At 39.4% G+C, this 27,002-nt stretch overlaps 1 protein-coding gene across 2 annotated transcripts in view; it reads right to left on the minus strand.

Moving 5' to 3' along the window:
• The window catches only part of LOC138201445 (inactive dipeptidyl peptidase 10-like), a 202,584-nt gene that overhangs the window by 12,133 nt on the left and 163,449 nt on the right, over positions 1-27,002 (minus strand). For both annotated transcript variants that reach the window (XM_069154957.1, XM_069154959.1), the window contains exons 6-13: positions 19,872-19,924; positions 16,515-16,596; positions 12,697-12,817; positions 11,466-11,620; positions 10,569-10,666; positions 9,387-9,510; positions 5,609-5,647; positions 2,727-2,834 (exon numbers count right to left, since the gene is read on the minus strand). In XM_069154957.1, coding sequence (XP_069011058.1) covers positions 2,727-2,834; positions 5,609-5,647; positions 9,387-9,510; positions 10,569-10,666; positions 11,466-11,620; positions 12,697-12,817; positions 16,515-16,596; positions 19,872-19,924 — 780 coding nt within the window. The remainder of the gene's footprint in view (positions 1-2,726; positions 2,835-5,608; positions 5,648-9,386; positions 9,511-10,568; positions 10,667-11,465; positions 11,621-12,696; positions 12,818-16,514; positions 16,597-19,871; positions 19,925-27,002) is intronic.

The following is a 27,002-nucleotide window of genomic DNA, read 5'->3' on the forward strand; positions in this document are numbered from 1 at the left end:
TTTTGTCTTCTTGTGAATCTTTGGTTTGAACTAGTCTTTAACGGTAAATGCCGTGGCAGCCTTATTTTGTTAGTAAAATCCTCTTCGGGTGTTTCAACTGGAGGCAAGTTGAGTTACTGTCTGGATTGATTGCACAGGAAGTTAATACAAAGACCCCGGGAGGGGGGGGGGGGGGGGGGGCAGCTGATTTACCTGTTCTGACAGTAAGTCTACCTGCGTGTCAGCTGACAGTCAGCTCGTCTGTCTCCACTGGCTTCCATCCTGTTTGGTTTCGTTGTGTTTGGACCGCATCCACACTAAGCTATGTGCCTTTTTGTCTCCATTCAAACTTTAACTGCATATTTGTCCCCTAAAAATGAAACGTATGCACAGAAACAGCTTTAACAGTCGTTAAACTTCTGATTCCAGCGACTCAAATTTTTCCCGTCAGTGAAATCAGTGCAACTTGTTTACATCAAACAATGTGTTAGAAATGGCAGGAAGTCACTACAGAAACGGAAACAATGTCAAAGTTTTTCAGTGGATTTCTAGAGCAGAAACAAGTTGAAACGATTAACATGAGCATGTATACAATTTTTGTCACACAAACGGAAATGAAAAATTTGACACACGGCCTTTTTCCTTTAAGCTATGTAACATGAACATATTTTCAGTTACAGCTCATGTGTGGTGTCCGCTCTGCTGTCCTGCCTGCAGCTCAGCTGTGAATAAACATATGCAAATTTCACTGAAGCAATGCAAAGGTGAAAAGTTGAAAAACTCCCAATTGCAGGAGAAAAAAAAAGCATTGCTCTCCAGATGCTTAATGATTCAATGAATGTACAGCAGCCAGAGTTGAATACACAGAAATTGTCTGTTTCAGGCAAAACAACAGAGACGAGAGAAACGCTTCAGGCTAAATACGGTTTGCGTTCAGTCTGAGTGAACCTTTAGGTGGATGGTTGGGAGTTCAGATGCCAACATGGGAGACTACTGACTGTCTCAAGAAAAACACAACAGCATTAGCTCGAACCTTCGGTGATGCCAGAGGTTTTTTCTTGCCGGAGCCGGCTGTGTGCTTTCATTATTCATGAGCAGGGCTATATAATGTCTGGGAACTAAATTGTTAAGCACCAAAGTGGCATTTAAAAGTCAATTCCCAGTATACCCCCCCCCCCCTCCTGCAAACACTTCTGGTAACTCAAACACACTCCGCACTAACAGTTGCAGTCACAGTTTAAATCAAAAAGTCAAAGAAAATGATGTTCGGGAGGCAGAAACAAACAACAGCCAACTTCATAAAATTACTGACAGAATAACAAAGAAAATATGCAGCGAACAATCATATTAAAAATCAACACAGACGAGAAATCTATGATCATTGCATCATTACTGACAGGAGGTTCCTCCTCCTGGTGCCGATGTGCCAAAAACATTTTCCCATGATTCTAATCTGCCCCCAACCTCACATCATCAACACATCTCCATGTGAGGCTTCTCAGTGTTTTTCAATCATTTGATGAACAGATTTGCTTTGAATTTCAATCAGTCCAGCTGTCAAAACACCTGTGCTACACATGAGTGAACCTACACCTAAAATGTAGTTTCTTTTTTTCTCTTTTATGAAAGTAAAAACAGGGATTGTTTATTTTCTACTGAATGCCACCAAAACCTAGATAACCTAGACTCAGTATTGCACATGAACGTATCCTGTTTAGACACTGACAGAGGAGGACTACAGCTGTTGCTGCTGCTCTGCTAGTATACTTGTGTAGACACCGTGCAACCATGACACAACCCAACACAACACAAGCTGTTATACAGTATGTCCTGTGACAGCTGGATTGACTGAAATCAAAACCTATTTGCTTCATCAGGTACATCTGAGACAGTCAACCTAATCCCAAACCTCAACTAAAGTAGGGAGTGCAGCGCTATTGTTAAAAAAAAAGAAACACAATTTGAGGTGTAACAGATTTCAAGATGATGCCACTTGGCTCAACTCAACCCGACCTGACTCAACTCGACTAGACTAAATTTTTTATAGCACCTTTCATACGAGCCTGGAGCCCAAAGTGCGTATGAAAAGTATGAAAGACTGCAGGGCAGTCGAATCAACTCTAAACCCTCCTGAATAAACCCCACAGAGGTGGCAGGTCAGAAAACACGTAAATAATATCATATTTGTTGTTTTGGACACTATTTGTATGTATAGTTTTATCATTTGAATATTATTAATGGTTGCTTTTTTTTTAGGTCTAGAAACATTTACCAGATCTGACAAATCCATTAGTCACGAAACAGGCTCAGCCAAAGATTTATTTCTCCGAGAAATAATACTGCATGAATTCATGAATTTTTTTGTTTTGGGGAAAGTCTGCCCATGATTTGAATACAATATCAGTAAGGGAGAAGGAGGAAGAAAAAAACAGCAGAGACATTATACACAGCTCAAAAACTGCTGCCTTTAAATGACCCTTTTTATTTCTGCTAACATGGCTGAAAGCCAAGATGCAACTTGAGAGGAATTTGGATGTTAAAGTTTAAACATCAGTGCCGTTGGAAATGTCTTGATTGTGCCTACGCTTTAATCAACGGTTCAACAATAGCACCACAAATAAGAGCCTCTATCACCGTGGCAACGACACAACATCCATCCTGTTATAATAAAGGCTGCAGCCTGATTACTTGTTTGTGAAAACTGTGGATTTGTACTTTGTAAAGCTGCCTATAAATTCGGCATTCACCTGTGTAGTGAACATGGCGATGTGATGAAACTCTCCACGTCCTCCTTGTTTGACGGGAACAGTCAGGAAAAATCTGTTGCCGTCTTTGGAGAACACCGGTTCTTGGTTCTGTAGAGAGCAAACGTGCATCAGTTCCTTAGCATATCTTAGCCAGGTCAAGCAAAACTTAGACCTATTTATTTCTGGATGTAAACACGGGACAGTGAAGCATGCTGAAGTATCCTGTTTCAAGAGGATTACATTACATCGGCAGCTAATGGTATACACATGTGGATTAAAACCCTTTGCAAATGGCCTCCACAGTCAAAACACTTGTTTTAGCCTGAAAGGAGCAAATCCTGTTGAAATTGCTGATTGAGTGTGTGAACACTTTTCCAGGAAAGAAAATGCAAAAGTTGGCTCCAGAGAGAAAAAGATCCATTTACCTCTGTCAAAAACTCTGAGTCAGAGGTTGAATGTATTTTTACAGCAAGTACACCTAACCCCTAAAAGCAAATGTCTGCTGTGGCTCTGCAGGAACTTTCTACAATACAAGAAAATAACCCAGATGATGTCACAGTGATGCCAATCTGAGACTGGGTTCAAGGGCATCCGATTCATTTTCAAAATGTGGATTGGGGGCAAAAAATGTACCCGTGTGTCTGCAGAAAAATGGAAATTTGATTCTACTAGGTGCAAATATTTTTCTTGAGCTCCTTCCCTCAAAATGGAGTAAGGTCCTTGCACTAACATATTAGCATTTCCAAGCATACCTTTTTCCTTTGTAATTTTTTGCAAGTAAAGCAACCAAGTTAAATAGGTCTAATTTATGGAATAATATGTATTTTGAAGAAAACAGGAAATGTTGGTACATATTAGCAAAGATTAATAATAGTATCCTATGTGAAATGGGTTGACTCAAAACCATAAGTGCACTAGGTGGGAAGGTGGTGTATGTATACGTATCATGAAAAAATATCTTTACACTGGAATCTGATTGATGACTATGAGTAACTGCAGAACTGAGATGTGTTCATCAAGATCATCCTCGTGGATACTTAACAAGATCAATGGATTTTTACTTTAGTTTTTTTTTTTAAATCATGTTTCTGTTACATATACTCAAGTAACAAATGGAAAAAAAAAATCCTTCTGCTAATGTTGGCCAACTAAACAAATTAAAGTAATGCATATTTCAAAATCTCTGACAAAGCAATATAATATATCTTAGAAAATCTCATTATTTAAATTAAAGCTTTTGACATTTGACAAGTTTAAAGTGTTGCAAATGATCTCAGTACCACAAATTATTTATGCCTGAGATTTTAGCCAGAATGAGCCTTGAGCTTTTCCAAAAAAAAAGTGCAACAGATCTGACATGTCATGATGATTTTACACGAAAAAAAATATTTTCGCAGAAAATCTCAATCTGTTTTGACACCTTCTCACAGTCAGTAAATGAGCATATCTCATATTACCACCTTAACAAAGACAAGCAGCTTTTCATGCCAAGACTGTCAACTGGTTAAGTTACCCACCGCTACAGTCAGAAATGTACGGCTGCAGGGTTATAGGATCAAATTCCTTCTCTCTCTTCTGTCTCCGTCCGTGCTTCCCAATTCTCTGAGTAAATGGAAAAACGCTAAATCTGAGAGCAGACTACGCTCTCTCCTTTGGAATAAATAAATAAATAAATGGAGCCAAAGGGAAATGGTTTAATTCTGAAAGTAGAGAAATATCAGTTCATATAATTATTTCACCAAATCAAGGAGGATTTGGTGTTTTGGCCTTGCTGGCTTTTATGTGTTTTCCTATGATTTAAATTGTATGGCTCTCCTAACATTACAATACATGCAAAAAGGCTGATGATAAGTAAGTGAGTTCTCCATTGCTAATCATGCTTTGTGGTGCTTATCAGGTTCATCTTACAGTGAAAACATCATAAATAACGCTGCACATTTTCAAATGGAAACAGTGATTTAATTGGCTGCCTCATACAATTTCAGCTTATCATACTAGTTGTGACCAAAATGTTCTTTTGTGCACTAATGCAATGCTGCACGACAATGCGAGTAAGGATCAACACCAGCACCTATATGGGACGTGCGAGTTTGCAATTTCACCATCGACTTTAGTCGAGATCGCACATCAAAAGTTGTGCTAAGCTTGAGAAATCAGGAACAAAGACCCTTGAAATGTTTTGGAAAGCTTCTAACAATGAAGCAACGAGCCGGGCGAGGTGTTTGAAATGGTATTCATGTTTCAAGAGGGGCAAACAGTCACTGTCCACGACCGAAGAAGGCGTGTCGAATCAGAAGGGCTACCAGGTGGGTTTTCTTCGACATTTGTGGGGTTGTACACCATGTACAGAGTTAAAAAGTGTTTGTTAACTTGAGTTTAACTGTTTTTTTCAGTGAAAGTCGCTGTTTTTTAGCTTTTTTTTTTTTTTTTTGTATCTTTGTTAGTGGTATTAGCTGTTTGCTAGCTTAGTTAGCTGGTTATCAGACTAACCACCTGAAATTTGACGCGATGGCAGTTATCGCCTCTGTGCTCCGGGCGTATAAGGCTACAGGAACAATCCCTGAATTTACATGCAGTGCACTTAAACATGAGATGATGAGGTCACAGGCCAAGCAGCAGGAAAGGCCGCTGAATAGAAGAAGACTCGAGAGTCCGTGTTGCTGCTGCTCAGCCTGTGTTTGCGTCATCATTTGTAGGATTTCTGGGATGAAAAGTGCCTTCTATCTAGATTCAGCAATAACCGAAAGATAAGAAAGAAGTTGTCCTTTATGTTGCATAATTGGAAAGGTATCGAGGCAGACATAACATCGAGTGAAATTATAGCACTGGAGCTTTTTTTTTTTTTTTTTAAACTGCGACACGTAGAATGGAAAGAACTTTACCTGCTTGGAAAGCCAGAGCTCAGAGCTTTCTTCATGTCTCTGAAAAACATGTCAGAGAAAAATGTCAAACCCACATCATCAAAATCCTCTCAACTCTGTGCTGTTTTATACTTCAATTTTGTTCAAGAACTAAACCTCTGACTCAAATATACATGTCATATATAATACGCCTAATACAGAGAGTAAATTGCACACAATAAACACATAGTCAGGTCATGGAAAATGTTTTAGAATCTATGCATGCAAATGAAAGGATCAGAAAAGGGTCAATCCATTAGAGTTGACAATGATGCAACAACTAAACATCAGGAGAGGAAAAAAGGAAGAAAAAATATAATTGCATTAATCAAGTAAATAGATTTAGAATTTGTATGAAAATTCAAAGAACAAAGGATAAAAATGAAAACCGAAAAATTGCACTTTGCCAATTTTACATACTGTAATCTATCATTCCCTCAATATAAACAATATTTGTAAGTCTTTTACCCACATATTTAAGGAAGGATGAAAGTCTTTAAAAAAAAAAAATCACCTGTTAGATGCCATTAGTAATAGCTCATTTATTGTTTCATCCTACATACTACAATTTTAGGTAGTTTAGTATCAATATATTTTTCCAGATATTACTATTAAACAACCTTTTTTGATGATAATTTATCAGCTTCACTGGAAATTTTGAGAACATTTCCGTCAAACTTGGATTCATCTTGTGTCTAAACTGGGTTGTAATTGGGCTCTGGTTCTGTTGTAGATTTCCTTCACTATTTGCCACATTTCTACCCCTGTTGCTTCATCTATTATGAGATTGAAGTCATAGTTCAAAATGTGTCATAAATATTCTCATGTTACTCACAATGGTTAACTTCAGCGCGCTTCTGACCCAAAACTGATCTGCACAAGAGTCTGAAGATCAAAGAGATAACTGTTTCTGAGTAAAGCTTTGAATTTATGAATATCTGCAGAAGTGATTTTTGGGAAGACCATAATTCAGTTGGATCATTTCAACTGGGAGAATCACACCTTTATCAAGCAAATATCCCAGAGTTAAAATCTCACTAGATGTTACATCCAATGATACCTTGTACGGAAGCCAGAGAAGACAGTGTTTCAGAACCACCCTCGAAGTTTCTTATTGTTTGCCAGACTTTCACACTGTCCACAAGTCCTCTGTTCCACCTTAAGTCTGGGGCAAAGTAAAGGACTTGGTAGTATATCACCTGTGTTAAATGACTCCAGATCTATCCATGCTGATTCTGGACCATCATTAATCCACTCAGCAGGTAGCTGTGCAGCCGACTAATAGAGTCTAACATTTGGGACATTTAAACCCCACACATTTAAATGTGTCGTTTTTAATTGTGGTTTCTTTTTGCTCCAAATAAATGTTTTGAACCAGCTGTGTACCCTTTTATTGTTTTATTATTAAGTGGGGTAAAGACCATTTGAAAATGATGAAGAAGTGTCGGTAGAACATTTATTTTCAGTAAATATCCTACACAACAGTGACAGAGGTATCCACCTGTCTCAAAAACAACAGAGCAATAGTAAATGCAGTGTAATCACATTCTTTCCCCCTCAAATGACTTTTCTTTTATGTCACCAAAACATTTTAAAAGGTGGTATGTGTCTCATATTATGTAAAACTTATTTTGGAATAGCCCTTCAGTGGCAAATTTTCCAATCACATTTGGTGGTCCCATAATGGGGCCCTTATTTTGCTGTTTACTTTAACACCCCACTGGGGACACCATTCCCGGTCTGAGCCATCATTTCAAACCAACATGCAGAAACAGGAGCCAGAGTTTTGGCAGGGGGATTTTGGGCGCCGTGTCCAGGCCGGAGCTAAGCTGCCTCTTGGCCGGGCGTCATGTTTGTTCGTGCAAATCACACCAAATCAGCAACCACAGAACTGGAGAGTGGCCTGTTGAGTCCCACAGTTCAACTGCCGGGTTCACACTGCTCTGCGCCGTCCAAATATGGAGAGAATATGGAGAGGATTTTACTCCAGCAGATGTGCTGCGATTTCAGCAAAGTTTTCGTCATCTCAAATGATTAGTGGTTTTCAAACTTCTGTTCTGCCCACTTTAAAAGGCTGCACCACTTCATGTCCACCCAAACCGGAAAAAGCCTACTTCATTCTGATCAGTCACTAACATTAAACTACCAATAAAACAAGGTAAATTGTATTAAAATCAACAAGGCAGCCTTGGTAGCACTAGAGCACTTTGGTTGATGTCCCCACATGAATTGCTCAACATGTATTCTCCCCTGGCTATCTGTGGCTTCCCTACTGTGGCTCAGCCCTTCATCACACCCCTGGTTTAACAGACACAACAGTGAAGGACTGCAGAAACAGGCACAGTCAAGGTCATTTGCATATAATCATAAAAATACATATTTTGAGCACGTCAGGACTGTTCAAAGGGCTACATGGTGAACGAGTATGGCTAGCGAGCCAACGGCTAACCGGCTGGCAAGTTAGGGACATGCTTATGCCAGCAAGTCACAAGAACTCTGAAGTTGTCCTTGATTTTTCTCTGCTGTGCTGTTCAGTCACTTTCTTGATGGCACGCAATTTACTATTGGCTAAAGCCTGCCCACAAACATCAATTGTCCAATCATAGCATAGCAACTGTAACCAGGCTCAGCAGGCCTTAACCTTTAACACGACAGCCTGAACCACAGCAGCAGTTAAAGTCCAAACAATAACCATTATAACCCAGCTTCACCCACAGCAGACAGAGCAGCTGCAGCTCTGCTCACAACAAGAAGCTGAATACTGTTGGGGATCGGCCTTTTAACGTGAATGAGCACTAAATACATGAACTTGTCACATCATCTCTAATCCCGGTAATATCAGAGTGTTACAAGTGACATGGAACAACACAATTCTGTTCATGAAGACCAGAGCAGCTGGATGCACACAGACATGTGGCTCAGAGCGAATGGAAGAAGAAAAGTATTGCGTGGGGAAGGCAAAAGTAGTCCTGAAAAAAAATCGTCCCCCGTGACCCTTTAGGGGCTCCGTACTAATCTACCTCAAACAAAATATACAATGAAAACTATTTAGATCGGGTCTAGAATTTCGAGCAAATCAAAAAAAAATCGAGCAGAGTTTAGGTCATGTGCCTGTGCTGTGCTTGTGTAACTACTGGAGAGGTTAATGAGTGTTTCACATAAATAATCAAGGTACTTGTACTCTCTGTTTAACATGAATAAAAGATAGCCACGTTGCCATGTTACTTCGATCCTCTTCAACTCACAGCAACAAAAAAGATAGCGATTAATTAGTGGATACGGAGAAGAAAATCATTGAAAATGAAAAGTTCTCAAGTTAAATGAAAGAAGTGCAGAGGACAAACACTTCACACAAGTGTTACCTTGGCGATCAGACAAGATTTAATAACTCAAGAACTGAAGCCAGGCTTGATCAAATATAAACTTTGCATAAAGCACTTCACTAAAACATTCACAAACACAACTTTGTGTTCCTACAATGAATGTGAAGTGTGCTGTTGCCTTGCACAGTCAAGGAACATTGTCAACAATCAATTCTCATATTTTGGTGATACATTAAAGTGAGAAGAGATGCTTTGAAATTTTCAGTCTGCTTTTCTACTCAAGAACACACCCACGCCTAACTGTCTCTCATTGTCTCTCTCTCACTCACACACACACACACACACACACACACACACACACACACACACACACACACACACACACACACACACACACACACACACACACACACACACACACACACACACAAACAGACCGTGACGCAGGCTCCGGTGGTTGTGTCACACACAGTCAGGATGGAGATGTTCTGGGCCCGGTTCAGCCACCTGACGGATGTCCTGGTCTTGCTGATCCACTTCACCATGGTCACATAATGTTCCCTATGAAAAAAAAAAAAAACCACAGTTACAGAGGTAATGTTAAGACCTATAGTTGTCTGTAATAATGGACTTCAAGACTCAGACTAACTATACCATAACATATTCTGTACATTTGTGTAAAGTAAAACGTTCAAGACTATTGAAGTAGGTGTACAATGTGAAAATTACATACTGTGGACGGGAATAATGATTTACTAAGATTTCAAAAAAAAAGGTTATCAAATTGCATGTTTATTCCAAAAGTTTGCACAATTATATTGCACGTGTTTTGCTGGTGATTTACCAAAAGTAATTTGCGTCATTAATGTCAGGTGCAAATCTTTCGATTTAAATGAAGGTTTTAAAGTGATTCCAGCCATGTACAGTTTAGATGGAAAACATAACGACCACAAAAAGAAAGGGAAATTTTATCCCATTAAATTAGAGGTAGAAGCGGAGGAGGCCAATAAGTACATTTTGAGGCAAAGAAGCAAATAAATATAAATAGACTAAGAAGGAAAGCTAAATGGGAGATTATTAGCGAGAAATTCACACACGTTACACACAGTTACACAAGCAAACCTTAAATAAATCAGGCCCTTAGCCTTTAAAATAAGAAATAACGTCATTGAATATGAAAGTCTGAGTTGTTTGCGGTTGGTAATATTTCAGCTTCCTGAGTCCAAATTACCAAATTACATCAATGTCAAGCTGCTGTTTCTCTGTTGTTTCTCTTCCATAAAGTCATTTTATTGGTGGTACACGACATGCAGATTTTTTTTAGATTCATGAGCTTCTATAAGATTGTTCTGGCACACAGGGATGCTGAAATAGCAATAAACCCCCACCAGAAACATAAGGAGGTTAGTTGTTCATTCCTTTTGTTAGCTATTCTAACTGAAAGTAAAGGTTAAAGCTCCAGCAGCTGCAGTGCAATGCACAACAAGCCGCAGTGTGCAAGATTCAAGTGTCTAGTGAGGAAAAATAATCATCTATAGTTTGAAATGTCAAAAAGTATCCCTGCGAGCGGCACAGCAGCTGATGCAAAAGTTTGACGGAGGAAGTGCGGCTCCGCTCACCGCAACTTGAGTGTCTCTGGAGGCATAAGCTCCAGCGTGTGCGTCGGCCCGTAAAGATTCACCACGTACAGCTTCACCGCCGGGTTGGGTTGGCCAGCCTGCGTGCAGAACCAAACAACCGGTCAGAGTTTAGACAGAGGCCTCACATCACTGCTGCAGAAAAAAGGTTTCATGCAACAAAAATTACAACTGTGACTTATAAAGTGCAGCAAAATTAAGTGATTTGGAATGAATAATTAAGTCAGAGCAGACCTTTAAATGCACATACAGCTTGACAGTTATGCACGTGTTGTTATGCACAGACTGTTAGCAGGTTTGTCAGCAGACATGCAAAAGAACGCTGATTAGACGTGAAGCAATAGAGAAACACTTCACTGATGGAACTGTAAATCGCAAACATAAATAACAGCCATTTGCATTCAGTCATTGCTTTTATTGATTCAGCTGAACATTGTTCTGCATACAGACGAGGACAACAACAACCCTTCCCTGAGAAATCGGTGCTCTATTATGTTGAGTTATTTCCAGAAGTTAATTCGGGATTTTGTATGCTAATTCTTGTTGTCATACCACCTCATTCTGCAGCACTCTGATTTCCTGCGTTTGTCACAATGACATCGGATGATGCACAAGGAGAGCACTACAGGTATATTGAGGGAAGGGTTCTTCTAGTATTTGTCTACATGCAGAACAGCGTTCAAATGAATGAATGAAAGCAACGACCTAATGTAAATGCCTGTTCTTTACGTTTGTGGTTTATAGTTGCTTCAGTGAAGTGTCTCTCCTAAATTTCCCGTCCTCCATGGGGGGGGATCATGTTTTAAGTGTGTCTCTGTGAAAGAACCCAAACTCCAAATAAATAAACGAGGTCATGAATATCTTCGAAATAGTGGTCACCTTGGGGTAGGGGTACTGCTTTCCCCTCGGATATGTCATGCCGGTGAAGCGAGGTAAAGCCATGTTGGGCACCAGAGTGTCGTTGAGAACCAGGAAGGCCAACCTCTCTCCATCAGGGGACCACCAGTGAGCCACGTGGGTCAGAAGGATCTCCTCTGTTTGGAAGGAGACACCATATATTTATCGAAATCAATCTGTAGATTTTAGGATTCAAAAAGCGAGAATTCTACCATCTTATAAGTCAAAATAACACAGCATATTTACAGATGTGTGTATTTTTTATATTTTTGCCTTCACCAAGAGAGGACGCCAAAGTTGAAAATATTTAATTGTTGTTATTAGCAGCTTTACATCATAGTTTACGTCAGCTGTGTACAACGAACACAAAACTAAATTCAGTTCAAATGTGATGATATTACAAGACAAAGAAATGGGTTGAATAGTAATTACTTATTATCGTGAAATCCCAGAGTCCCCTATAATATAGCTAGTAGTTCATCATTTATTTAATATTTGTGATAATACAAGTTTAAATATATTCTGATTATCCTTTCACCAGGAAAATGCAGTCTTATGTACACACAAACACACTCTCCGAATACCGACACACAACTAAACACAGGGGAAGCCAAAGAGCTGCTGCAACAACACAAGGTATTAAATTAGGTTGTAATTTGAGGTTAACCTTCACTGATTGCTGCAATATTATACTTCACAAATATAATGAGGAACAAAAGTGGAAAAAAAATATGTCATACCAACAGAGCTGTGAAGCTGCTTGCCTTTTTTAGATTTAAAGAAGATTTACATAATCTTCTTTTCCCCTGTGAGACGGGCCAGAGTGGCTGAGAGTATGCAGTGTGTTTTTGCTTAAAGCACATAAAATGACTCCTCACACCCAGTGGGGAAATATCTGTACTAGAACAAACATTATGAATATTTAATAACTGTCTTTTATTCAGTAATGCTTGTAAACACCGGCATTTTCCGTTTAATGAGACAGCGTGTCAACGCTTTGAAATCAAAGTAGCGTAGATATTATCAAATGCACCTTCGCATTATTTAAAACCCACCGTGGCAGAGCAGTTTATCAACAAGTCATTATCAGGCTTTTTTTTTTTCAGTTAGATGCATTATTCTTCAGCATACTATGAAAAGGTAGAAACTACATTCTTTTGCTACTTTTGGCCTCAGATTGAGTGAAAAAGTTGGCAAAGGAGTTGATATGTACCTTCATAGAGCCAGTCAGCAATCCCATTGAAGATGACCCCTTCCTTCCCCGATGATGTCAGCCTTAGGGAGTTGCTCTTGACATCAGATTGGTAGTAGATGTTATTTTCAAATATGTAGATCTGCAGAGACAAAGCACACACAATTCAAATGTTACGTGGTAAGAAACAGAGAAATGCTGCAAGAGAGGAAAACTGATGCACGATTCTTTTGGGCTGGAGCACACATCAACTGGATTAACAATTACGATACTAAATACACTGCTCAAGCATCCCCTCCCAGGTCTGACAATTGGGGGAACCTTTTTTTTTTTTTTTTTTTTTTGCTGTGATCCAGGAGAGGTGATGCAGCATCAAAAAGGTTGTTCCATTAAGATTGTTTAAGATTGCAAATTCAAGTGGGTAAAATGAGTTTTCTGCTTAGAGACGTGGTATAAGGAGCTCAGACATCCAGAAGGAGCTTCAAGTAGAGCAGCTGCTCCTTTGTGTTGATACGAGCCTGTTTCGGTGGTTCTGATTGGTTCAGAAGGACTCCAGTGGAGGAGCTACAAAACCTGGTCAGGAAAAGCTGGAAAATGTTGCCGGGTAAAGGAAACGCTGGACTACCTAGCTTAGCGGGCTGCCACTGAAACCAAGCTCCTGATAGTTCGCAGAAAATGAATGAATAAATGAAGGCAAGTTCTGGAGTAATAAGGAGTGTCTATTTCATGTATGTCTATTTATACGTTTAAATATACTGTATTTGCCTGGAACAATACAGAAGCTTCGTATTAGCAGGAGTACCCATCGTACAAAAACGGCTACGTACATTTACTATGCAACTTCGTGAGATCTTTGCGTGGGTCTCGAAACAGAGGAAGTGGGGAATACTGTGCTGGACTGTACTGTATTGTCTGTTGCATTGAAGAATAGGAGAAGTGAAAAGTTAAATTCCACAGCAGGAAACAAAAAAACAATACTGAACCTATCTGACGCTTTTGTCAAAGTACAAATCCAACTTGTCCAACAAACAGCAGCAAGTCAAACTCTAAACAGACCAAAGTCCGTCTCAGACTGAAGCACAAACTCGAGCCAGCCGTTTTTGTGGCCTGATGTGATCTCACAAAAAAAAATAATTAGCACAGGGCCTCTCCATGTACTGACATAACCTCACAGTCAGCAGAGCCTTCTGCTGTCTGGCTGGAAGAAATCAAGTTAACATCAGTCCAGAAGGCAGACTGTGCATGTGCTGAAAGGTTCAGAGGAATGATAATTTAACAGCACTTCAAATACACCATCTGCAAGGCGGAAGCCCTCCAAAATGTGATGGATTATTATTACCATGAACTGCAATGAAGATAATCAGCCATTTAAGGTTTTTCTTGCTGCAGGTTTGATAAAAATATCCATCAAAACAAAAATAATCATTTTTGAATTAGTGTGGACATTCAGGTAGGATCATTTCTGACAGCTTTTACCTTGAGCAAAAGGGTTATTCTGTGTTTTTTATTATAAGAAACCTCAGAGATGGACTGAAACCAAAAATATGTCTGTGCCCAGCGCATTACATTAACTATGCCAACCTTATCCTTTAATGTGCTCCCTGTAATTGTACCCTTATTCGAAACACTCCACATATATAAACTGAAGAGCCTTTGTGAAAGCTGTAACTGCAGGTTACTGTCAATGCAGGTGGTTTAAGAAGATAATAGATTACGGCCTGCAACATACATTCCTTCCCATAGTACACTGAATCAGGACAGTATGTATTTTACTGATACACAAGTACAATTATCCAACAAGTAGTTCCAACACAGCGATCTGATTGGTCAACTGAACATTTGGAAGGTGTTCGAATCAGCATAACAGCACACCCTGCTCATCACTAGAAATATCACTCCACCTTCTCAATGGCAATATATAAATAGATTTGAATTTCACATCAAATGCAATATGATTTTGTTTTATATTTGTAATAGGTCTATTAATTGTGACCCATTTGGTGAAATCGGGTTTCTTTTGGTCCTTTTTTGCTGCTCCAAGCACCGAACATTCATGGTGTTAGTCGCGCACTTAAAATCTTTGCGGCTGCTGGCTTGACCGGTTTTGGTTTTAATTCATGATACCATGCTAAAATCTTGAGTCCATAACATGAGTCCATCAATATCTTTTTTTTTGTACTTACAACAAGACTGAGCGAGCTAAGCAGTTTAGTGTTTCTATGTGCTGTCATTATTTAGCTTAAAAAAACTATCTCTAGAAAGGAATAAAATGGGCTAGAAATGGTCTCTGTTGCTAGGGTCGTTGCTAAGGGTCGGCCTACTTCCTGGAGTAGTAAACGTTGCATACATTACATTCGTTTCTACTGATGCGTGAATATATTTTGATGACACATTTTATGTAGTTGGTAACTTGTTGTACAATCGTAATATTACACTCGAGGGTGTGCTTTAACATCATTATTAGCTTGACAGTGATGCGGTCAGTAAGCATCACTAAAATTAAAGCACACCCTCTCATGCAATATTGCTTAAGGAAACAAGATGTGAAGTTATTATTGGAATTATACTGGCAGTGGCATTAACATTCAACATTTAGAATCAGACTTGAAATTCACAGATTAATCCAAGCAGCTCATTTGGGCTTAATTATAACTTCATAAACTGTGAAAGGTCTTGGTATTTAGTGTCACTGTGTGTCCAATGCATTTCCTAAGACTCTATGGTGATGAATGGAAACCCCCTGATTCATATTCCACTCATAACTCTCAGGCATCTTCCTAATACACAAATTCCCAAAGAATTGCTACGAGGCTGGCTTTGAGCCTGTTACAGCGAAACACACGTACGTCATTGTTTCCAAAAGATTCTCCTGTGGGTAATGACGCTGCTTCTCGAGAGCTTGAAAAACCTCCACATCTGTGTAGCTCTCACTTCCTTATCATCATAATGACTTCCTAATGGAGTCCTGTTTGATTTAAGCTCAAATATTCCACGCCAAATTTTGCAAAAATGGACACAACAGCTCTGCTTTTGCTTTTTAAGGCTTTTAGCTGTCAACAACACAAAAAAGCCTCCCCATCTGTCTGGTGCAGATACATAAAAAAAAGGTACAATGGGAGAAAATTTGCATTTAATTAGGGTCCCTTCAAAAATGTAGACCTGAGCACATTATGAGCAGAGCGGGGAAGTCTGACTTACAAACACCAGCAACAAGACAGACTTTTATGAGTATTTTTTGTGTAGAAACACACACAGACACGCAGCTCCAAGCATGTTAAAAATGTGTTGTGAACCATTGTACATCTGTTCACACAATGTTGTCTGCAGACCTGAAGCTGAAGATAAATTTGTCTTTTTTTGGGCTGCACAATCACAGATCCTTCGAAACAGTGTTTTATTTTTTTGGTAAAATTTCTTGATTGGCTGTTTGTTGGATGTCATATGAAGCCTGTTGGACTGGAGTTAAAGACTAAAATCTAAAGTGTAGGGAAACTCATCATTTTCTGTCCGTATCAATTTACCTCCATAACAAAAGAACCATAACAGGTACCTTATATTGTTTAAAACTCATTCAGTGTGTTCTCATTATTGGGTTAATAATTGCAATCAAATATCAATCAACAAGTTTTCATTGCCGTAAATGTTATGGATCCTTGAAACAAACATGCTTTTATAATAACTTAATTACTGTAAGCTCCAGCAGGTTCAAGCCACAAACAGCTGAATCTATAAAACAGAACATATACCAATGAGTTAATGTTCACTAACTCCAAAATACAATAGAGGTAAAGCCAGCAGTGTGAGGAAGGGCTGAGAAATGCTTCTCTGTGTGTTCTCACCAGTTGTTGGCCTTGTACTCCCCAGGCAGCGTACTGCAGGACTGAGTTCACCACCTCAGGAGGGTCCAGCTCCCAAACCTCCCTAGAAAAAAAGATAATAAGTCTCATGAGACGTCTGTTGCTGAATTACGTTGTTGATGGGCTGCAATTGTTGTTGACAAACCCTTTATTGCAAGTTACTAGAAATAGGGGAATGGACAACAGATTGAAACTTCCACAAAACTTTTTTGATAGTTGATGAAATGGTTGATTGTTTCAGGTTTTTAAATGCGAGAATTTGTTTGGTCTTGTGAATTGAATATTATGGGTTTTTAATTCTAATTCAATCTGTCATAACTCCTCAAATGTAAAGCCAAAATGAACAACCTTGGGCTCCTTGGATAACCCGTGAGAATTTTTAATTACAAAATGAAATAAAAATTCTGAAGTAGAAAGTGAATGACATTCATATAATAATGAGTCAGTAAACACTGAAGCTACTTAAAGTGTTCTAAAAATTCTGAACTTTAACTTCAACCAAATATTATATGACAAAAATTAAGTGCAACAGTGCCACATCAATTTTAATCAAAGTTGTACAAAGCTGGCTTTCTATTTAGAGCCAAGGGTGTCAAACATACGGCCCACGGGCCGGATCCGGCCCGCCAGGGGGTCCAGCTCGGCCCGCCGGATGACTTTGCTAAGTGTGAAAATTACAGAAAGACATAAATTGCATTTCTATGAGAATATGGAGGTTTATGAGTACAAACATTTTGTAATTTTTTTTTTAATCGATCCAGTAATTGCTTCAAAAACAGCGTAAATGCGACGTCTGCTCCGGAGGCAGAAGCGCTCATTGCCACAGGCAGATAAACAGTAGGCTGATGTCTGAGTTTTTGGTCTTTATGTTTCTAGTTTATTGTAAAAAGACCTTAAAATAGGGTTTATCATCCAAAAACCTTCACCAATGATTTAAACAAAGAGAAATGTTGTCATTATGTATGCGTTATTATGCTATGATTTTACTGGTCTGGCCCACTTGAGATCAAAGTGGGCAGTATGTGGCCCCTTAACTAAAATGAGTTTGACACCCCTGATTTAGGCCATTCGAAGAGTCAAGTACGACACCCACTGTGACCTCCTCAGAATAGCAATGACAAGGAAGGTCTGGGGTTAAGAGGGGAAAAGCAAATGTTAAAAAGCACTTTTCCAGAGCAGGTTTACCTTCTTTTTTTTTTTTATAACACATGTTGTGTATCGGTTTCTCTTGATCCAGATGACAATGAGATTCAACTTCAAATGAGCACAAGCTGGCCACAGACACATTCGCCTGATATCAGCACAGACTTGACCGAGATTAAGAGCAAATGCCAGAGCAGTGCCCCAAAATGGCATCACATCTGAGGAACTTCTCCCTAAAGCGTCCTGAAATAACACTCGTGTTTGAAAAAGGCTAATCCCATCAACCGCATAAAGTTTTAATCTCTCTGTGATTAACAGTGGAAATCCTGAACATCAGATTGGACTGGCAGGATGTCCACGTCCAAGCATGTCCTGGATCAGTACTTTAGACAAACGTTTAAAATATGCACCTGAAAGGCAGTAGAATGAAATGTGTCTGCAGGCTGAACGATAACAAGTCTTCCACCTTTTTTACAACAGAATGTTGAAGTTTTCAGTTTATTAACATTGTAAATCAGAATGTAAATAAAAACAAGGATTATGCTACTTGCAAACATTCTGCACAAGCTAACCTGGGCTCTGGGAAATAGAAGGTAGTCAACTCACTGCTCTTCATATGCACACTGGATTTATCCTCTTAACACAGCTGACCCTTTAAACAAAAATGATGAACTGAATTGGTCATGCTTTCTCTAACTAACTGCATTTAATGGACGTAATGATTGTGCTTTGTGTGGCTTGTTTTTGTATCTTTACTGTTTTCTTTTGTTTCCAATGTGATCACAGTGTGTCGGCAACAACACCTCCAAACTTATATGTCCTGAACAACCAAAAAGGTGGGAGGCAGGAAATATACTGCAGATATCCTTTAGGTTTATGTGCCAAACAGGCATGGGACATGGTTTTCAAATATTCGAATAGTCGTTCAAATAAAATATTAAAACATTTGTACGTGCGACTATCGTTCTTCTTTATCTTCCGTTTTTATCGACGCCTGGTTGTAATGCGTTACTCCCGTCAGAAGGTGGTGGTAATGCACCTAAAAGCTGTCTGCCAGCCTTGATTAGACAAAATAAGGGGAAGAAGAACACGTTGCTGCCGGGCTCTGGAGCTTTGCAGGCAAAACTGTGTTGCTGTGAGATTAAACATTACGGTGCAAACAGCAGCAACATGCAAAGAGTCAATAAATAATAGAACAGTTATGTACAAATTTTGAGTAGTACTTTTGCTTGAAAAGCCCATCCCTAGTGCAAAAACAGTTTGGCTAGTTTCAGGGAGAGATCAGGGTCTAGGTTAAGTGAGAGAACTGTCAAAACAATCTTGGGGTTAAGGTTATGCAGCAGTAAAGATTAAAATGAACTTTTGGTTCGAAACAGGAAATGAACACCGGTCCTTTGTAGTCGTAGCTTAAATTGTGAATAAGTAGCCAAGGTCATGGAGCAGTCATGGTTAAATGAAATCGGTTTGAAATTAAGAAGGATCAGCGGTTTCTCATCTTAAAGTCACACATTTTATCAACCCATCTGTCCACTCTGACAATAAAACGCTACGGCGGTCGTAATTAGCTTTTTGCACAAGAAATCAATGAGGTCGTTTTTTGTGAAGGGGCAATCTATATGTAGGGTGGACACTGTCAACTCCATTAGATTCATTATCCCATGACAACGGGATTTGTATTCCAGGTTAAATGTAGACTGCATATGTTCACCTTACATCTGGGTCATTTGTTGACTCTGATAAAGATTTAGCAACTTAAAAACTTCAGTCTGTTTGCACCGTTGAAGGACTGCAGATCAGTTACTGTACTCCGGACCCTTTTTATCCTCTGGAACTGTTGACCAAACTGCTGCAGAAAAAACCTTTTGCAACGTGACACACCAATGCTGCATAAATTAATCTACCAAATTTAAATAATTTATTAAACTCGAGTCAAGTTGCTGCCCCTGAACAGCTCTTAGCTGCAGCCCGGGTCTGCTTGTGCATTAATCCGAGTCAGCAAACATCTGGAGCAAAGAAGACAAACAGAGAAACACCTGCCTTTTCTTTCATGTATGTCACAGCAAGTAATTAATGATCAAATACTACTTTTACTGCGTTGTATAAATTTGCAAGCTGGGCTGGCTCATGGCGATTTTTCTGATGACAGGTGTTTTTACCACTGAAGTTAACCCACCAAAACCGCTAACAAACACTTACCGGGTATGAATATTGTAGATGCTGTAGGAGGCCATGTAGGAGTGGCGGTAAACCTGCAGAAAAGAATAAAGACAGATTGCAAGACAGGTTAAAAGATAACTGTAACGTTAACGAGAGCAGCAGCAGTGCCGCAGATAATGACATCAGGACAAAAAAAAAAAAAATGAAAAGGAGGAAGGCATCAAACACAACAGACTGCTGGCTGTTCTCAGTGATAGAATCTGTAGACAATGCAATTTGCATGGGTGACAGCTGTGGGACGAGACATTTTAATTCCATCTGAGAAACCCATCATCGCCGAGTGCCTCCGCGCCGAAAGCTCAGGAGAGACGGAGAGAGAAGGAGGCATTCAAAGTGACAGGGGGGTGCATGTAAAGCTGTCTGGAAACCCCCCCCTGGAGAAGCTGTGGCTGACATGATAATAGACCTCTGACCATGCTGGTGATCGGGGACAGAAACAGGACAGATTTTTGCATTCCATCATGGTGATGAGACTCGCGCATTCAGCTCTGATACAAAGCAAGGGGAAATATAAAAGGTAACTACAATTTTCAAATAACAATAGCTATAAGTGTATATATACCAACAGTGACATCACCCATTAGATTGTGAACGGCCGTTGTGAAGCCTCAACTTTTTGTCCGATTTTGTCCGTTGACATCCTGCTAGTTCGGAGCGATTTGGAACCAGAAGTATTCATTTTTGGACGAGCTGGGGAAGAGCGAGTGGTGGATCTGACTGATCTGATTGGAAACCCAACAATATTACGTCCCGCTTACCGATAGCTGTAATCTGCCTGCACCACAGGCCTGTCAATCAAACAGACACGCCCCCAAAACAATGTCTTTTTGAGGATATTTTTTAATTAATGACGGGATTATTTTCAGACAGACCACCAAAAAACCAATACGAAGGAGCGACTTCAGTTAGCAACACCGAAATAACTAAAAAATGTATAGACTTCGAATTTCATGAGAGAAGTTGAATAGGAGTCTATGGAGCCAGAGGCTTTTTAGAGCCAGCCTCTAGTGGCCCTCGGTGGTATTGCGGCCTCATTTTTCAGACCCAGAAGCTTCGTCCACTTTTATAAACAGTCTATGGTTGTGGCATAATAGTATTTCTATCATTAAACTTGAATGAAGTCATAACGGGTAATCTGTATTGAGGTTTGTGACGCGCAGCATTTCCTAAAGGATACGTGGGCAGTGGGTCCCAAGCCTTACTTTCCAGGTTGCTACAAAAAGGGCACTGAACAACTGGGGTTGTTGTTCGGTTTAAACAGGAAATGTCACTCCCTAAACTGCCTATAGTTGAACACAAAATAGTGTCTTAAACATCACTGTATTCTCAGGCATCAAGCACCTCTGTCCATGAAAAACAGCCCCAGATCAGGAGAGAAAACAAAAAAAGTGCAAACGGTAGAGCACACTTTAATGATATGAAATATGCATAGAGATTATGAATTGTGCAGCAGCTAAATGACGGGGACTGGAACCAAAATAGCAGTGACAAGTCTCCATGAGTGATGTCCCAAGCTGGGGAAGAAGTGGATCTGACTGTGATCACTCCGACAAATGCTTGAGTTCCCTGCAGGATGCTGCTCACCAACTGGGGAGCAATAATACAGACAATTTGCATCGTGTACAGTGAGGATTTCCAAAGGTGGGACTTGATATTGTGTTTTGAGTCAGTAATGTTACATAATTTACCGTTGGAATCATAAACGAATATGACATGTTGCAGGACAGTGTGGGAGCAAAGTAGAAGTATCCTACATGACTTTGGAGGGTGAAGTTGTGTCATAAAATGTTATTTTGATGTCACAATTGTTGACAACTGTGGAGTTGGACTAAGATAAGACTCCATTTTGGCCTATTGTTTAACAGGTTAGAGCCTGCGGGAGATGCCATGTCTTGTTGCAATGGCGCCGAATAGAGAATAGGTGTCTTCAGGTCATTTCACTGAGACAAGGTAATCTCAGCGTGGCCAGTAAAAGGAAAATGAAGTGATGCAGCTACAGAGCAACAAAGTCTGCACAGGGAGGAGGTTGGGTTTTATTCACAAAACATTGGACTTTAAGGTTATTTTTGGCAGCACCTATATAGATAAGCGGTAACTGCAGATGTGGTAAGTGCAGCTTGGACTTCCGAAAGATCCAAATAATGTTGCCTGGAAAACACACACACACACACAGACAGACTACCAGGTGTATTTTACCAGCAAACTATTATTATATCATGAATTTATGTTTTACATGTGAAAGTAGCATTTTTTTCCCTCAATGCTGGTGGGGGCGGTGCCCCGTATTAACAAACCGCCGCTGTACTGCATTCATCAGCAAAACAGCCCCATATTTTCCTCAGAAGGACAAATTGTTCAAGAAGAATGTATGTTTGGCCAGGGGAACAACAAAGGAAAGCTAATTTTGCTATCTCTGTTTGTTGACAAGTTCCCCACATCAACTAAATAGGTCTTAATCTGCCAACATTGCAATCACAGCTTGTTTCTGCAGCCTCAGATTAAAACAAAAGAAATACTGAGTTTATGTAATAACCCCTAAATAAAAAATAACATATTTTTCCCCAAGGTGCTTTTTAAGAAAGCAAAGCAGATGGTAATGAGTTTTACAACAGTTAAAAGACATTATAAAAGACTGGAAATCAGGGTTTGGATTTGAGCCTGAAGCACCCATGCAGGACCCATAACAATAAGGTGGAACATCAATAATACAGAGTCTTGTTCATAGAGAAAGTGAATTACTGAGAGAGAGGAAGAGGAGTCACCGAGCTCCCAGTGACTCATATCGACTTTATGCAGAGTGTAACTTCTCAGTGCATACTGAATGTACTGCTGCTGACACCGGGGTTGAGTGTGTTCAGTATAAATTTGCTGGCCTTATTACAAATATCTGTCCGTCTGTTGGGGAGAATTGTACCTGGGAGTAAAACTTGATTCCCGAAGGTGCACTAGACATATTTCTCAAACATTGACGTGTTGAAATTTTCCCGATTTTCTGCCATGAAATAGAAAAATCCCTCACAGGCCGCAGATGAACTTTTCAGCACTTTTCCATTAAATTAGATGTAGAGCTCACACGGGCACGGTGACCTTTTTTTTTCTCCCAGTTTGATGATAAAAAAAAAAAAAAAAAAAAAGATAATGACATTTTCAAGACTCAAATACAACAGTGCCGTGAAGATTAATATAACGGACAAACCCAAACATACAGGCTCCAATGAAAATAAAAAAGTTACAAGTTTGATGTTTGAAAACTCCATCTGTGACAACATGACAACTCCGCTCTGGGTTTAAAGGCATTGTAGTACTTTATTAAATCAAAATCCTTTTGATTCCCCAACAGAGTTTAATTAGCTACGGCTTTTAACATTTGCATGTCACTAAAGTTAAAAATAACTATAATTTCAGGTTCAGTTTTTATCTGTAATTACCTTTGTTGGCTGATAAAAAAGAAACATGTCAGTTTCAGGCGGAAGCCTAATTAACCTCTAGCCGTGGAAATGACCTGAAAATGGGAAAAATAGCATCAGATATAAAAAGGTGATGTCATGATGAAATGTAGAACACATTTAGCCTGCTTACTTTGCCCTTGTTTCTTTTAAGTGCTTACACCAAATCTCAAAAGTCTAGATGCAAAACTATAAACTGAGAATATTCCTACAGTGAGAATGAGAGTTTTAATAGGACCTATTATACGTATCCTTGTTTTCTGTCATAGGTATAATGATACAAAGTCAAATGAACATTAAATAAGGCCAAAATTTTAAATAATAAAGCAAATGCTTGTAAAAGTAATAACAACAACAAAAAAAGCTAGATCATATGGTCTTGTTTACCTACAAATTCCTACATGTAGTAATGTTTCCTCTCCCTCTAAAATGATCTTCAGAAAAGGACGCATGTGGCTTGCGACGGACACGTTAGCCAAATGGTAGCTAGAGGTGACCTAAGTCAGTGATTGTAGTCATTTCACCCAGTAAGGATGACAGTAAGAGTGCCAGCTAAAAATCTGCCCACTACTTGAATGCTTTCTACACTGCTAATTTAGGTTATAAGAAGAGGGATGGACCAAAAAACGTTAAAGCATCTGTGTCTCCACTGTCGCAACTCGTAAAGGCAAAACATGTCCAAAATCTAATCTTTAAAAAAGAACAAAGAATAAAGTGTATTTGTTCAACCAGAAAGATTTATGATAAAGGTCCTTTTTCATATCTGTGGCCATTTGACTGACCTCTGTCTGTCAAGTTGGTGACATTTCTTGGACATATGGGAAATAATAAAAGTTCTGAAAAAGGAAAAGAAAAAGAAAATAGCATCCACAGGAAAAAAAATGTTTTCCTCATTTCAGTCAAATCTAATATAAGACTTCAGCAGTCTCCGTTAGTCAAAACTTCCATTTGTTATATCTTGCCAGTCACTGCTTCACTGTCACTACAGACAGGAAGAAAGAAGATGGTAGCAATAATTATTCCGTTATGGGATGTGACTTTTGGATATACTTCAGAGCCTAGAGCTCAAGTAAACAAAAACATGACATCAATTAACAAATAATAAATTGCCATCAGCGGATCGATCCCGTCTGACGTTCAGTATTTTATAGCACAAACTCTGAGTTCTGCTTCACTTCGGCCGCCGAGACAAGAGCTCTACAATATCTCAAGAGGTTGTTGTCGTATGACATAGAGCTACAACATCATCTGTGTAACACAAGAAGAAGAAAAAAGAGAAATACCACACAGACACTGGCAGTGCGTCTTGGGAATGTCACCACAGAGGAAGTGTAAGGGAGTCTCGCCCAACCCTGTTTGACATCAGCCCACTTATAAGTAAAATCAATATCTTTAGTGGGAAGAACTCCCCGGACGGATCCGTACAGTGGAAAACACGACGGCCAAATGGCTACCACCAAATAAAAGGCTTTACACTATAGGATTTGTGCAGCTCACACTGTGCAGCATTCTGGTTGCCGTAGTGACGTTACTTCATGGTACACTTGCAGGTGTAAAGCTTTGGGCCTTGAAACATCATGTTAGCGTTTCTGCACTATAGCTTCCTATTGTAACAAGGGCTTTTTTTTTTTTTTAAAGACTTTGCACAAAAACACATCATCTCGGCACATAGACTATAGTTCAGGGTTATAGTCCGAGACTGAAACTTCAAAAGGCTGGAAATGCAGCACTCTGCTTTGATTTGGGCAAAACTTCAACAAAAAAACAACCCTCCAGAGCTTGCTCTCTAATTGTAATTAAACAGGAAATCTCACCGACTGTTTGCCCACTTGAACGTGAAAAGTCTTGTACTAATTGGCTACAGCAACCTTAAAGCAACACTACAGTTAATCACAACGTGGTCTTTGCTCTTGAAGCTCTGGTGTTTCTTGCTTATGATAACAGTGGGTAAAGTAACTCCTGAGAGTTGAACGTGGTGACATCTTTAAAAATAAAAGGCCCGAAGGGGAGCAAAGTACAAACATTCAGGCGATGAGACAAAGACTCTGCAAGCCTAATTTGTGTGGAAGAAACAACACAGGTAAGCAGTTAAATCAGTCCCTAAACCGCTTGCTGCAAACATCCTTCACATTTCAGAGACCTGTTTCCTAGTTTACAAACTACACAGGTGGACTCTGTTTTATTTTTACATTCAAAAAAGTGCTAACTAAACTGACTGAACCGGGGTTTCCTTTTCAGGCTGTCTAACTCTGTCACTGTTGATCATTTGTGCCCTGTTGGATCAAGTTTTAGCAATGTTCATGTGATCTGCAAAGCAATAGGCAAAGCTACTTAAATAAACCAAAAGTTGTTACAAACTAGATTTACTAACTGCTAAGCTAATTCAAGGGACATTTTTGACATTAATATTCTATCAAATAACTTTCTGCTGATGTGTAAAGGTTGCTACGGCTACCAATCCCAGTGAATAACAACCCAGGACGTTGCTACTCTGACTCATGATACAGCTAACGGACAATTGCACTTTAGTGTGACTTGTATTCGGCATGTAGTATGAGAGGCAGACCAAGTAATGCAGGGAAACTGAATTACCGTGAACTTTGAAAGTTGAAAAAGTTCCAACATTTTGCCCAAGAAAATATTTTCTGATGACTTGCCAATATTGTCGAAGTGGACAACCAACTGAAAGTTACATTCAGAGATATTTAGCTGCAGTCAGTCACAGATACTGTATCATTTAATCGGAGGACTCACGGTGTCATGACTCTAGGGTTTGAGAAAAGGATCGAACTTCCTGTCATAGTGTACAACATAATGTAATTACAACACGGCCACCGGAAACTTCTGAGGTTTCATTTTTCAATTATGTAACGCAAAATTGACAGTAATCATAGATTGTTTTAAAAGTGAAAAGAAGTCATGCTACTCCATCTCAATGAATCAAAGTCTGCTAAAAACCTATCTTCAAACGAGACAGTCCGGCTCATTGATTTGCAGCATCGCATACAACCAGAGATATCAAAGGGACGGATAGGAGGTATGAATAATGTCTGGCAGATAAATTTCTATCATCACACAGCGTCTTCTGCTGTAAACCTACGTAGCTCAGTGTTTGTTTTTTCTGTATGATTTCCATTTCCTCGGCTGTGTTGACTTTACGTTTGCTGCTCTCCCTATACGTCCTTTGTTTATTACATCTCTGAATATTCTGCTTGTCCTTTACGGTCGACGTACAATAAAAATGTCCAAGAGGCTGTTAAGGACGTAGTAGTAGTAGTAGTAGTCGAAAGCAGGTGTGACACTTTAACAAAATAATCACAGGGGTGTAGTTTTATACAGTATTTTGTTGGCATAATTGGAGAAATGTTGATATATAATAGCTGTTATCATCATTCAGCGTAGCAGCAACCTCATTTTAAATTTAGTTACAGACAAACAGAATTCAGATATGTTGTTTGGGGACGCAGGTGCTGTTTCCCACCATAAAATGATGCATGAGGAGGATATTTGTTTTTTAGTTTGTGCCCCCCCCCCCTCCCCCCCCTCTAAAATACTAGGTCGGCTCAGCTGAGACAGAAGAGATACTTTCCGTCTCATCTTCTCTCTTTTGTTTTCAGCATTACATCTGTGACTCCCCGCTCGCTTTCACCACTTAACTCATTTG

Source organism: Embiotoca jacksoni, unplaced genomic scaffold (genome assembly GCF_022577435.1).
Source record: "Embiotoca jacksoni isolate LCO1_2020_lvr unplaced genomic scaffold, fEmbJac1.0.p SCAF_2, whole genome shotgun sequence".
Lineage (NCBI taxonomy): Eukaryota > Metazoa > Chordata > Actinopteri > Embiotocidae > Embiotoca > Embiotoca jacksoni.